Source organism: Narcine bancroftii, chromosome 8 (assembly GCF_036971445.1).
Source record: "Narcine bancroftii isolate sNarBan1 chromosome 8, sNarBan1.hap1, whole genome shotgun sequence".
Lineage (NCBI taxonomy): Eukaryota > Metazoa > Chordata > Chondrichthyes > Torpediniformes > Narcinidae > Narcine > Narcine bancroftii.
Genome location: NC_091476.1, coordinates 66,785,373 through 66,800,600, shown reverse-complemented (window position 1 = coordinate 66,800,600; position 15,228 = coordinate 66,785,373). Strand labels below are relative to the sequence as shown.

Here is a 15,228-nt window from a genome sequence, read left to right as displayed (position 1 = left end):
GTCTATCATAATCTGTTTGTTTTTCAGGAAAAAAACTGCGGTCAGTGTAAGTTGGCCAAAGACAGCCATCACAGGTCCTTCACCTCTAGTTGAAGTTAACGCATGTGCAGTAAATGCCATTGGAAGCCCAGTTTACGTTGCTTCTTTGTTTAGCCCTGAGAACCACAACTGTAGTTGCTTGTCTGTGAAGTTCAGTTAAATTCATGTAAGACAAAAGATCAAGCCCCCTGTCTCTCTGCATATGCTTCCAACTGCTGTAGCTCCCTATTAATATGCAACTGTCTCCTTGAATGAATACTGTCACCTTGATATCTCAGTGCAAATAGCCCATGTGAAATATGGTTTACAAGTTAACAACACACTGTAAAGAGAGTCACAAAGACACTCTAAATTCCGCACATTCTATATTCCCTTTGGTTACTACTGCTGGTGACAGGCACTGTGCAGCAGGTAAATGAACTGGAGTTGACTGCCCCCCTTATAAAAGTCTGGCATCTTTGAAAGAGGAAAACGAGATTCACTTATGTTCACTTTCTGAAATGTTTTTATAGCCTATATGTTCTGCAACTCAGCCAACACCGAGTGCATTCACCCCACTAAATAACTTCTGACCTTTGTATGCATGGATACTGTATCCACACACAAATTCAAATTTCTGATGAATGTTAGAACACAAGTGGGTGAGAAACCCAAAAGGGAAATATTAGATAATTTCTCAAACATGTTGAGGGGCTTTATCACCACTGCTGTCTGTTTTATTCAAAAGCCTCCAATGTCACTCTCCCTTTAGAGCAGAAATTCAACCAGCTTCCCAATTCTGAACAATGTCCAGCAACTCTCTCACAATCTTAGCATAGACAGAACTGGCATTAACTGTTCAAATTCAGAGGAACGTTTCACTTTAGGTTGCACAGAATGGTTAGCTTGGTAAACCAACTATTCTGACCAAATAGCCAACAAAGGTGATTCAGCTCGATCTGGGCTGCCTCCCACCTCTCTTCATTTCATTCTTTTGCATGTCCTTATCTTTCTACTCACCTCAACTCCTCCTCATAGGAGGCAGACAACAATCTTGCGCTCAACGTTATGAAAACCAAGGAGATGGTTGTGGACTTCAGAAGGAAGTCAGGGGAACACGACCCAGTCCTCATTGAGGGGTCAGCAGTAGAGAGGGTCAAGAACTTCAAATTCCTGGGTGACAACATCTCCAAGAATCTGTTCTGGAGCCTCCATGTTGATGCAATCATGAAGAAAGCTCGCCTGCAGCTAAACTTTGTGAGGTGTTTGAGGAGATTCAGTATGTCAGCGAAAGCTCTCGTAAACTTCTACAGGTGGACCGCAGAGAGCATTCTGGCTGGATGCATCAATGTCTGGCATGGCGGCGTCAACTCTCAGGGCAAGAATAAACTCCAGAGGGTTATTAACTTGGCCTGCGACATCATAGGCAGCAGATTTCACTTCATCGAGGACATCTGCATGAGGTGGTATCTTAAAAAGGCAGCCTCTATCCTCAAAGACCCCCACCACCCAGGCCATGGCCTCTTCACTCTACTACCATCGGGGAAAAGTTACAGGAGCCTAAAGACGAGCACTCAACGGCACAAGGACTACCATCAGATTCCTGAATAGTCAATGAACCAAAGACATTGCCTTACTTTTCATGCACTACTATTTTATTTTATTTTTATTTATAGTAATGTTGTAAGATGGTTATAATATGAATGTTTGCCCTATGATGCTGCGTAAAACACCGAATTTCATGACCTCTTTATGACAATAAATTCTGATTCTGACTTCTATACATGCGATGGAAAATATGCTGACCGGCTGCATTATGGTCTGGCATGGAGACACCAATACCCCAGAGCTTAAAGCCCAGCAAAAGGTAGCGGACACACAGGCAAAATGCTCCCCACCATCAAGAACATCTACGGGAATGCTGCCGTCAGAGAGTAGCAGCAAATCATCAAGGATCTACACCACCCGGCACACGCTCTGTTCTCGCTGCTGCCAACAGGAAAGAGGTATCGGTGTCACAAGACTTGCACCATCAGGTTCAGGAACAGCTGCTACCCCTCCACCATCAGACTCCTGAACCACAGACTCAATCATGACTCTTAGGTTTGCATTTCATTTATTTTTCTCTGAATTGTGCAATCAGTTTGTTTATATTTCTTTATTTGTTTATATGTGTACGTGGAGTACAGTTGGGTTTTTTTTTGCACAGCTAGTAAGTGGTAATTCTGCCTGGCCCACAGATTAAAGTATCTCAGGGTTGTATCTGTAGGTACTCTGACAATAAATCTGAAATAAAATCTGAAACAAGAAAATCCTTTGCAATGATTGTAGTGAAAAAACACAATGCCGGAGAAGGAGAAACCTGAGAAATGGCCCTACAGGAAGCTGACCACAGCAGCGGACTGGCGAGGGGCTCAGCAGCTAAAGGTTTCACGCAGGCTGCAGGCTGCAGGCAACTGGCTACTGAGAACCAGGATTTGAGAGGGTGCTGAGTGCAGGATCTCTCCTGAAGGGTCTCGGGTGCTGAAGGCTTCCTGTTTGCTTGAATCTGGAGCTTGGGTTGCTCATGGATTGAACAGGCTGCAGGTGAATTCACGAACACACCGCATCTCTTTCTCTTATTGTTGTCACTCTTTGTTTGCCTTCAGAGCAGGAAAGGTTGACGTGGATCATGTATGTTACATTTTTTGTGTTATTACATGACAATAAAGGGATTCTTGAACTTAGCAGGTCATACAGTGTTACTTTATCTAGCAAAGAGAAAGATGCGTAACCAATGTTTCGAGCCTGAACTCTCTGCATGAGCAAAATGTAGGCAGGCTCCTGAATAAAATGGCGAGGGGAGAGGCAAGGGGGGGAGGAGTAGAGGCCCAAAGGGAGGGAGGGCACAAGAGAAAAAACAGGGGGAGTGGGAATGGCTCTCTGAATGGAGAGGCAAGGGGGTGAAGGAAAGAAGACAAAGGGAATGAGAAGAGACTGAGAAGCCGGAGAGGTCGACGTGAATGCCATCCGCTTCGGAGAATGCCCAGATGGAATATTAAGTGTGGTTCCTCCAGTTTTACTGGTGCGGCAGTGCGTGAGGCTGTGGAGATCCATGCCAGTCCGGGGGGGTGATGTGGGGGGGGTGTAGGGCGCAGAACATAAAGAGTTGGGCACTGAGAGGTCCCTTCTATTGACGAGGACAGCGCAAAGGTGCGATCTCCTTATCGGAACCAGTTCCACATTTTCCTCGCTTTGTAGAGAGAGAATGTTATATATTATGGCACTAACTTTTAGATTCGTTATGAGTTGTGGAACAAATTTTATATTCCCCATTGAACACCTTCACAATAAAAAAGATAGTTTTCATGTCCTTTCCTGCATTTAAAGAAAATGGAAGGTTTGACCTCCTGGCTGCTGTGCTTTGGATGAGGAGTTTCAAACTGGTCTCATCTCAATTAGGCCAATAAATAGTGCCAAGAATTTGACAGGGCAGCAAGAGCAAATCACAGATGCATTTGAGAAACATAATGACAGAATTCATGGAGAGTCACCTCCACAAATACACAAGCACTCGAGGTCGATTGTGATTATTGCATCTGTTCTCGTCTCAGTGGCGCATGGACTACGGATTTATATTTTTTTAAACAGCCAGCGATCATGCAATTAGCGTTCAATCATTAATATGGAAGCCACCTTGTGCTGAGAGACTTCCATTAATTCTGCCCTTACAGAAACAACCCTTCACAAAAATATGTCTTCACTAAGAGAGAGAGATGATTGGTTAAAAAAAAACCACAAAGTGATCATACTAGGCTTTAAAACAACATTGCCGCAGAAAGTCAAGCGAGACGTTGTTAAAATTGGCTGTGAGAAACCTTAAACTGTGATTTGTTAATCTTTTAGATTTTATACTTAAGACTTCATGACCCTGCTAAGATCTTCAACACAACAGGGCAGCAGCGATCATCCAGGATCCACACCGCCCAGCACACGCTCTGTTCTCACTGGTGCCGTCAGGAAAGAGGTGTCGGTGCCACGAGACTCACCAGGTTCAGGAGCAGCTGCTCCCCCCCACCCCACCCCAATCATCAGATTCCTCAATGACAAACTCAATCAGGGACTCATTTAACGACTCGCACTTGTGCACTTTATTGATTCTCCTTTTGTTCTCTCTGTACTGCACAGTCAGTTTGTTTACATTCACCATCTGTTTACAGTTCTTTATTTGTTTACATGTTTTACGCTGTGTACAGTTTAATTTTTGCACTACCAATTAGTGGTCATTCTGCCACGCCCGCAGGAAAAAAGGATCTCAGGGTTGTATGTGATGTCATGTAGGCACTCTGACAGTAAATCTGAAATCTGACTATGTCCCTTTATTTATGGTCTTTTGTGACAGATGTAGTAATTCAAAGGATCTCTGCAAATTTGCACCACCCCATGGCAAACAAATTGTTTGTGTTTGGTGCACATCTCTCCAAACCTTTCCCATCCATGAACCTGGCTAAATGTCTTTAAAAAAGCTCCTTCTTGCATCAAGAATGGGATTCAAATCAATATTTGAACACAATGGATTAGTTTTCCAACTACTTAAATTGTCGACCACCTTGTTAGTTTAATGAGGCCCCTTGTCCCACCAAGTCCATACCAACCATTCACTCTAACCCCATCCCAACCCAGAATCAGACTATATTGTCATGAACATGTCACGAAATTCGTTGTTTTGAGGCAGCATTAGTGCAAAGATTGCAATAAAATTACATTTAAAAATTTTTTAAAAGTGTAAAAAAAAGAGAAAGTGAGGTAGTTTGCGGTTCTTTGTCCATTCAGTGGGGAAGAAGCTGTCCTTGTGCTGCTAGGTGTTCATCTTCAGGCTCCTGTATCTCCTTCCCAATGATAGCGGTGTGAGGATGAGATGGCCTAGGTTCTCGAAAATTGAGGCTACTTTCCTCAGACACTGACTCTTGTTGATGTTCTCATTGGAGTAGAGACTGGTGCTGAGTTCACATCTCTTAGTGTTTTCTTGTCCTGTGTATCGGAACCCCCACACCAGGCAGTGCTGCAAACCAGTCAGAACGCTCTCCACGGTACATCTGCAGAAATTTGCAAGAGTCTTCGGTGACATACTGAATCTCCTCACAAAATACAACAGCTGGCGAGCCTTCTTTGCGAATGCATCGACGTGGAGGCCCCGGGACAGATCCTCGGAGATGTTAACACCCAGGAATTTGAAGCGCTTTACCCTTTCCACTGCCGACCCATCAATGAGGACTGGTTTGGGTTCTCCTAATTTCCTCTTCCTGAAGTCCACAACCAGCTCCTTGGTTTTGCTAACAATGAGTGCAAGGTTCCTGTTGTGGCACCACTCAACCAGCTGAACCATCTCCCTCCTGTATGTTCCCTCATTGACCGTGGTGTCATCAGCAAATTTGTAGGCAGCAATGGAATTGTGCCTGGCCACACAGTCATGGGCGCATAGCAAGTACAGGAAAGGGCTAAGCACACATCCTTGAGGTGCGCCTGCATCGATCGGTAGTGAGGAGGAGACACTGTTTCCAATTTGTACTGACTGTGGTCTTCCGATGAGGAAGTCAAGGATTCAGATGCAGTGGGGTGGTTGGGGGTGGGGGGGTGCTGCAGAGGCCCAAGTTGCTGATTAGTACTGAGGTATGATGATGTTGAAAGCTGAGCTGTAGTCGATGACAAGTAGCCAGATGAACGTGTTGCTGTTGTCTAGGAGAGCCAGTGATAGTGCATCTGCAGTGGCAAATTGCAGTGGATCCAAGTTAATTGGGTGCAATGACCAACCTCTCAAGGCATTTCATCACAGTAGGTGTGAGGGCGACTGGACAACAGTCACTGAGGCAGCTCACCCTGCCCTTCTTGGGCACCAGGATGATCAATGCCCTTTTGACGCAGGTTTAATTTATTCTCCCATATTCACATCAACTCCCTCAGATTCTACCCCCATACTAGGGATAATTAACAACAGCCAGTTAACTGAACAACCCATGCTTCTTTGAGACGTGGGAGAAAATGAGAGCATCTGGTGGAAGCTAGCACAATCACTGGGAGAATATGAACACTCCACATACAGACAACAGCGGAGGTCGAGATGTACTAAAGGTTAATGGATCCATTATTGTCACGTAATATTACGTTCAGAATGTAGCAAACATAAAATTCCTTTTAATTTTTGCCTACCATAAGGCAGAAAGAGTTGCCACTTTGAACAGCACCCTTCACAGAAACCCACAGCTCCTTGTGTACCCAGGCGATCTCCTCTCCAAGTTCTGACCAACCCTGAGCCTGCTTAACTTCCGAGATCAGACTACCTAGGAGCACCCGGTGCCACAGCACCGTACATCTGGGGAGAGTGGGGAGCGGAGACACAACACTCCCCTGTGGGGTCCTACTGCCCGGCCCTACTGCCAACAACACCGAACTGCCTGTTAAAAGAGCCGACGGTGTTTTTATTTAAAATCATGAGACCACGATGGGCCCAAGATGATGGCACCTGCGTTCGGCAGCGGCCACAAAGCGTGGCAGACTCTGGAGCAGTGGGATGGCACTGCACAACAATAATGGAGAGAGCACCCCTCTTCGAGAAGGAGAAGCGGAGGGGACAACCACTGTTCCCTCTACGTTGAGTGTGTGCACGTTCGCACACACATTTTGCAACCAGCACACCCAAGAAATTAAGGTGTGCACAAAAGGTTATTGACCTAAAATAATAGAGTAATTAATAATTATACTTATTGAAAAGAACCTCTTAGCTAACTCTCTCTGTTAATTCGTTTTTCAAATGCCACTTTTGCACATCACTACTTGACATCCACCACCTTTCCTGTTCTGCTTTGTACCAACTGCAGCACGTGCACTTTTAGATCAAATATTTTGTGAACCTACAAGGGTGAATGAGTTTTGAATTAACCATTTCTAACAAGTTTAATAATGATCATCTGTGAATTGACGGGTGTTATATTGTTATTAATTTATTTAGACATTGCATCACATAAAAATACTCAATGATGTTTTATTTAATGGAACAACAAACTCAACAAAGTACAGTAAAACCTCATTAGAATGCGGTAGTTGGGGTCCAAGATTTCAAAATGCATTACAGGCAAGTCGCGGAACAGATACATATATGTCATGTTTCAGGAAGCAGGAAAACAGAATACTGTGACTCAAACCCTATAATAAGGACCTTATTAACATACACATTTTGAAAATGAGTCGTAAGAGTCCATTTTTGAGTTTGTGGGTGTTAACCACTGTTAGCCTGGCATCCTATAATCAATGTTTGGGGTCCATAGATACCCGCACCACAAGCGATTCCGCGGATTAACGAATCACGTTCTAACGAGGTTTCACTGTAGTTCCAAGTATAGAAACATTACTTCGTAGAATACAATCCTACTTGCATTATTTTAAAACATGCCAATACAGTTTGATTCGCTGTGAGAGGCTGGGCCAAAATGACCTTGAAACAATTTCAAGTTTACATTTGCACAAGCATTCAGTGCGCACAGACTTTTGTCACAGGAAAAAGATTTGCACCACCTAAGATTTTTGAGTACACTGACTGCTAAAAATGAGAGGGAACTTTGGAGACAACTCTAAGGATGGGGACCACGATGGCAGATCAGGGAGGGGCTCTGCAGCTGAAGAACACACACAGTCAGTGAGCTATTGCTGACTTGCTAGCGAGGAACCTACACAGGCTGCTGGCAACTTGAGGTCAAAGGACTCACACCAGGCTGCTGGCTGCTAGAGACTGGCTCATGACAACCAGGATTCGAAAGGTGCCGAGGGCAAGAAGGGCTCCCTGAAGGGCCCTGGGCACTGAAAGCTTCCTCATCGTGCTGGAGATTTGGATCTAGGCCCGGGCTGTCAATGGTTTGAACCAAACTGGAGTCTCATGTGATTGCAAAGGCTGGGGGAGCCCTGGAGGCAAATGCACGGACACTCAGTGACTCTGGGGGAGACTGTCTTTTGCTTCGCTTTCTCTAACTGTAAGGGGAGGTGGAAAATTTCTGCTCAAGGTAAATTGTTGTCTGTCTTACAGCAGACCAAAGGCAATTTTGTGTAGTATTACATTTTTGTTTTTATTACATAACAATAAATAATATCTGATCTGTTCAGTGATATACAGGTACACAATCCTTTATCCGGAACCCTTGGGGGACAGTGTGTTCCGAATTTCGGATTTTTCCAGATTTCAGAACAAAAACCAGCTGCCCCAGATATATGCCCACCTGAATTGTGCTGCCGTATCCACCCCCTTCCAGACGCGCTGCCGTCTCTCTCTCCTCCCCCACCCGAGTTGTTTAATTACAAATTTAAAACTGTGGAGCAGAGGGGGAAATAAAGGAAAAGAATGACATTGTCCCAAACATTATGGAGGGCACAGTATGAATACTCATCCTGCATATGTATTATTTGTCTGTACATGTGTTATGTCTGGTTGTGTGTCTGCGCGTTTTGCACCGTGGACCGGAGAATTCTATTTTGTCGGTTTGTACTTGTACAATCACATGACAATAAACTTGACTTTTAAGTCCACACTTCCATGTGTTTTTTATATTTAGTGTGACACTAAATTATTTCCTTGGGAATCTAGAACAATTGGTACCCAGCAAAAATGATCAAGCTGTCTCTCGCTACAACTGTCAGTGATGTCCTATCACTGTGAACCAGAAAACAATTCCTGTTTCATCTACCCTTCCTCCAGAGCTGTTGTTACAATGATAGCCAGGGCCTCATCTATCAAAGTGTGGGAAATCCACCTGACATTCCACACACAATTAAATTGAAGCCAGGGCAAACATCCCCTCCAGAGCCGCTGTGGTCTATGCCAACACCTGCTTTCTGAGATAATGAAAAGTTTTCCATTTAGGCATGGCCTTTCACAATCTCAGGTCATACGAGGGAACTTTACGGACAATGTACTTCTGAAGTAGAGTTGAAGTGGTCTTGCAGGAAGCATGGTCACCAATCTGCTCATAGCAAGCTTGCGCAAACATCAAAGCTTTTTAGTGATGTTACACCCAAAGCTTAGAATTCCCCTGCTCTTGCAAATACACCTGAAAGAGGTGTATAAAATCACGAGTAAAACATGAAAGTCTGCAGACACCGTTACTGGAGTAAAAACACAATGCTGGAAAAATTCAGCTGGTCAAACAGTGTCCTTTATTTAGCAAAGGTAAAGATATATAGCCAATGTTTTGGGATTGAGCTCCTCATCAAGGTATGTGAGCAAAACAGAACAAAATGGTGGATGGAGGGGCCTGGGTAAGAGCACAATCCCACAGGCAGGAGGTCATAGGCAGATAAGGGAGGGAGGGTGCACCAGCAAACAGGGGGAGGGGGGAAAGCTCTGTGAATGGAGAGAGAAGGGGGTGGAGAGATGAAAGAAAGAATAGGGATAGGGAAGAGAGGGAGAACGGGGAGAAGGCCAGCAGAAACTGGAGAGGTCAATGTCAATGCCCAGATGGAAGATTAGGTGTTGCTCCCTCCTCCAATTTATGGGTGACCTTGGTTTGAAAGTACACAGATATGTCAGCGCGGGAGTGAGGCGAAGAATTGAAATTGTTGGCCACCGAGGATATGCGGGGTAAGTATTTAACACAGAGTAGTGGGTGCCTGGGACGGGCTGCCAGGAGTAGTGGCGGGAAGCAGATGCAATACTGTCTCTGAATACTGAATACTGAAAAGATCCAAATCCCAAACTTTTTTTTTGCAGCGCCGACAGGACGTCACAAGTTGAAAATAAATTATCACCCAACTTGCCCATATGGGGCCCTGATGCTCTGTTGGCGCCATTTTGATAACAACAGAGCTCTCGTGTAACGTACAAAGATATAGCTGCAAATGACAAAAAGGTCTGCAGATAGCACTAGGAGTAGAACCATTAAGCAATTACAGCACAGAAACAGGCCACCAATGGCCTGCACTCAGTCCATAGCCCTCCATACCTCTCCCATCCATGTACCTGTCCAAATTTTCCTTCAATGTTAAAATCGAGCCTGCATTGTTCCACACTCCCACCACTCTCTGAGTGAAGAAGTTCCCCCTAAACTTTTCCCCTTTCACCTTTAACCCAGGTCCTCTGGTTTGAATCTTACCCACCCTCAATGGAAAAAGCCTACCTACATTAACTCTGTCTATTGCCCCCATAATTTTAAATACCTCAATCAAATCTCCCCTCATTCTTCTACGCTCCAGGGAATAAAGTCCTACCTGCTTAACCTTTCCCTGTAACCGAGTCCCCAAAGTCTGGGCAACATCCTAGTAAATCTTCCCTACACTCTTTCTTATCTTATTGATATCCTTCCTGTAGTTAGGTAACCAAAACTGCACACAATACTCCAAAGTGGGCCTCACTATTAAGAAGTCTGCCCATGGCCCATCGGGTCCGCTCTGCCATTCTAATCACGGGCTGATCCATCCTCCCACTCAGTCCCACTCCCCGATTTCTCCCCATAAACCTTGATGCCCTGACTAATCAAATACCTGTCAATCTGTACCTTAAATACACCTAACGACCTCGCTTCCACATCTGCCTCTGGCAACATTCCAGACTCACAACCCACTGACTAAAGGAATGTTTCTGCATCTGTTTTAATTGACATGCTTTTATCTTGATGACGCCCTTTATCGATAATGCAATAGTTCCTCAAGAAAGGCACTTGTGCACGTGCAAAAAATCCTGGAAATGGATTTGAATCCACAAGTTTCAGTGGGGTGAGAATGCTGACTGACCCAAAATTATAGTGAGCTTAGTTTTAGATGTACAGCACAGTTACAGACCCTTTCGGCCCATGCTGCCCAATTGCACCCTACTGACCTACAACCTCCAGAACGTTTTGAATGGTGGGAGGTAACTGGAGCACCCAGAGGAAGCTCACGCAGACACAGGGAGAATGTACAAACTGTCAGTGCGGGATTCAAATCCCGGTCCCGGTCGCTGGTGCTGTAACAGCATTGCGCTAAGCGCTACGCCAACCAGGCCGCCCCTTTTGGTGATTTTGAAGCCAACCCGCACATTTTCCATAACCTAGCGCAGCCATTCTCAGGCTTTTCTTCGGCTATGCCCCCCCCCCCACCACCCGGACTTCGTTCAAAGTTTATGGGCCCCCTTCCCAGTGAAGGGGGTCAGGTTATGGATTCTTCTGTACTTCTTTCTTTCTGACTACACACAGAAAAATGATGTAACATGGAGTGAATAGAAAACAAGGCTTTTCCAATGTTCTGTGGCCCCCCTCCCAGGGCTTTGTGGAGAATGATTGACCAACTTTGGCCAAAGGTTGTAACAGATCTTACCCATAGCTTGACGTTGGGTTCACGTGGTAGTAGAAAGGGTTATCCTTGCTGCTACTGCGTGCTTGTGATTTGAAAGGTTCTGCATGTTGCTGCAGTCTCAGCTTTGCATCATATTCCATACGACTGCTGTGCTTGCTCAGTACACTGTACGCTTCATTCAGCCGTACAAACTGGGTGTGCAGGTTGGGGTTGGACAAGTCAATGTCTGGATGAAGCTGTAGAGGAAAATAATTTCACACCATGAATTCAACACAGCTGCACTTGGACCAGGAAGTCCACAAACCTTTGGGGGGGGGGCACTGGGTGGCACGGTTAGTGCAATGCTGTTACAGCGCCAGTGATTGGGACTGGGGTTTGAAACCCGCGCAGTCTGTAAGGAGTTTGTACGTTCTCCCCGTGTCTACATGGCTTTTCCCCAGGGACTCCGGTTTCCTCCAAATGTTTAAAACGTACTGGGGTGTAGTTCAAATGGGTGTACAGTGAGTCCTCGGGTTATGAACGTCTGACTTACGGACAACCCGTACTTCCAGTATGCAAGACATCGATGGAATGAGAGTAAGTGTTAACTTTTATTCATGACCCTTTTTCTTTTTTTCTATCTAAACTGTTTTAAGAACTGTTTCTTTGATTTTTTTTTAACAGTACTAATCAAAAATTTGACCAACTGACGCTACTAAGAACCGTATGTACCTGTTCTGACTTATCTACAAATTTGACAAAGACATAGGAACGGATCTTGTTCATAACCCAGGGACTTCCTGTAATTGGGCGGCATGGGTTCGAGGGTCAAAAGGGCTTGTTACTGTGCTATATAATAAAAAATTAAACATTTAAACAAAAACTACAGATACTGAAGATCTGAATGAGAATAGAAAATGCCAGATGTACTCAGCAGCTCAGATAGTATCAGTGGAGAAAGAAATATCTTGCGTTGATCACCAATGACCATCAAGAATCCACATCACCCAGCCCATGCTCTGTTCTCGCAACTATCATCAGGAAAGAGGTAGAGGTGCCACAAGGTTCACACCATCAGGTTCAGGAACAGCTGCTTCCCCTCCACAAACTCAATCAGGGAAACATTTAAGAACTCCTTACTATTACACTGAGGTCCTCCATCAGCCAACTCCCCACCATGACTACCAGCCCCCCCACATCTCCATCGGGCACACAAAACTCAAAACGGTCAACCAGTTTACCTATCTCGGCTGCACCATTTCATCAGATGCAAGGATCGACAATGAGATAGACAACAGACTCGCCAAGGCAAATAGCGCCTTTGGAAGACTACACAAAAGAGTCTGGAAAAACAACCAACTGAAAAACCTCACAAAGATAAGCGTATACAGAGCCGTTGTCATACCCACACTCCTGTTGGGCTCCGAATCATGGGTCCTCTACCGGCACCACCTACGGCTCCTAGAACGCTTCCACCAGCGTTGTCTCCGCTCCATCCTCAACATCCATTGGAGCGCTCACACCCCTAACGTCGAGGTACTCGAGATGGCAGAGGTCGACAGCATCGAGTCCACGCTGCTGAAGATCCAGCTGCGCTGGATGGGTCACGTCTCCAGAATGGAGGACCATCGCCTTCCCAAGATCGTATTATATGGCGAGCTCTCCACTGGCCACCGTGACAGAGGTGCACCAAAGAAAAGGTACAAGGACTGCCTAAAGAAATCTCTTGGTGCCTGCCACATTGACCACCGCCAGTGGGCTGATAACGCCTCAAACCGTGCATCTTGGCGCCTCACAGTTTGGCGGGCAGCAGCCTCCTTTGAAGAAGACCGCAGAGCCCACCTCACTGACAAAAGGCAAAGGAGGAAAAACCCAACACCCAACCCCAACCAACCAATTTTCCCTTGCAACCGCTGCAATCGTGTCTGCCTGTCCCGCATCGGACTGGTCAGCCACAAACGAGCCTGCAGCTGACGTGGACTTTTTTACCCCCTCCATAAATCTTCGTCCGCGAAGCCAAGCCAAAGAGACAAGACTATTACACTTCATTGTTTTTTTCCTCTCTCTCTCTCTCTCTCTCTGTATTGCACAGTCAGTTTGTTTGCATTTCTTTATTTATTTACATGTGTACGTTGGGCTCTAAAGATTGTCACGTGTGGCATCGTTCTTATGCCCGGTAGAGCTGTTCTCACTGACAGGAGAAGGGGCAAAGGCGGGCCACTGGCGCCTTGGAACCAGTTGCTCCATGGAGATGGGGCTCGCTAACCACACAGGGTAACTCATCTAGGAGTGGGAAAATTCCCGATTTCCAATCTCCGCTGCCTTGCGGCTGTACCCACTCACAGGAAAGGCTTTGGGAGTAAACCCCGAGGGAAAATCCAGAGTCAGAGTCCCGAAGGTGGCTGACCGCTGTATGCAGATCTGGCTCAGCAACTCCTGCGATGTTGCTGGCACCAAACCGTATCAACTTTTGTCGTTCCTTTGGACGACATTATCATGGAGTGGGGGGAATCCCACTGCATGGGCAACAGATGGATATCCATATCAACTTTGCCCTGGCTTGGGCTCTGACAAGGCTACGTCACAGTGACTACCAGAGGTGCAGAGCCCATGGTCGACCATGATGGACATGCCACGCACACGATAGCTGCTTTCAGGTGGCCAGAATACCTGACTGTAAAGCTGCCTATTCTACCCCAATGCGGCTGTCAGGTGACCACCTGAAAGTGGAAAACCTGGCCCTGAGAAGCACTTACCTAACCCTCCTTGGGTCAGTATATTCTCCGGCTCGGTGCATCCCCCGTTGCACCCGAACGCAGCATCATGAATGCAGCCCAAGACACAATCCTTCGAAGATATTTAATATAAGATTTAATATCCTATTAAATATTGTTTCTCTCACCATCAGGTAGGTAACAATTTAACAACAGCACCTTAAGTTTAGTTAGTGACTTTAACATTGCAGTGTTTATTTGGTTTAAAAAAAAACTACTTTGGGGCATTAGATTACATAACCAAAAACTCGGTAAAAAATAGTACATTGCTTCCAAAACTCAGAACCTTCACAGCTGAAGGCAGGGCTGCCAAAGTTGGCACAATTAAATGCTGGCATAAATAAAAGGTCAAAATTAAGGGTCTGAAGATATCTCAAAAGAGATGCAGGGCTTGGGGAAGGGAACCCAGCAGTGACTACAGCCACAGTCCGCAGGAGCCCGGCGTTTGCTTGGATGCGGTTCTCCTTCAGCCGGCACCTTCAGGTGACCAGAAAGGCGTCTTCTCTGCGGCCACATGAACGTCCCAGCTGCGCTCCGCCAGCTGTGTCTGCTGGCGCATTATCTGCATCCGAGCCCCTGAAAGCCCCTGTTTGCACTACCAATTAATGGTAATTCTGCCTCGCCCGCAGGGTAAAGAATCTCAGGGTTGTATGTGTTGTCAGGTATGTACTCTGACAGTAAATCTGAAATCTTTTATCAGAATAAATGGGTGAGATTGACCAAATGACCAAAAGCTTAGTCAAAGAGGTAGGCTTGAAAGAGAGCTAGGGCTGTTTTAGAATAATCAGGAGGCTGTGACAGATGTAATTCTGAGGTGGCTTCCCTGACACGAATGTTTTGGTCCTGCCCTACCCTGAAAAATTAATGGAAAGGCATTTTTGATATTATTTCAGCAGTTTTGCTCATTGACCTGCAACCTCATCCTATTAATGCACTTTCTGGATGACCAGTTTTGGACTCTGGCCACTTATCTGCTTCAGCTTGTCGTGTGATTGCACTTGTTACTTTAATGACCAGGAGAAGTGGTACTGTTGACTTGGAACTGCTGGAGCCACTGTAGCGGGAGCACTGCTGCTGATGTGGACCTTCAGGGAGCGAGGGAGGAGAGATGCAGCACTCCCACAGGGTCCAGCCGCCTGGGCTTTGAACGGCCGGCTGAGGGAGCCGA

General features: G+C 45.8%; 1 protein-coding gene across 10 annotated transcripts in view; it reads right to left on the bottom strand.

The window, feature by feature from the left end:
- Window positions 1–15,228, bottom strand: part of dnajc4 (DnaJ (Hsp40) homolog, subfamily C, member 4) — a 242,390-nt gene that overhangs the window by 147,897 nt on the left and 79,265 nt on the right. For all 10 annotated transcript variants that reach the window (XR_011343169.1, XM_069893943.1, XM_069893942.1 and 7 more), the window contains one exon: window positions 11,329–11,543. Coding sequence is in view for 9 of the 10 variants with exons in the window: in XM_069893943.1 (XP_069750044.1) it covers window positions 11,329–11,543 (215 nt within the window). In the remaining variant the exon portion in view is untranslated. The remainder of the gene's footprint in view (window positions 1–11,328; window positions 11,544–15,228) is intronic.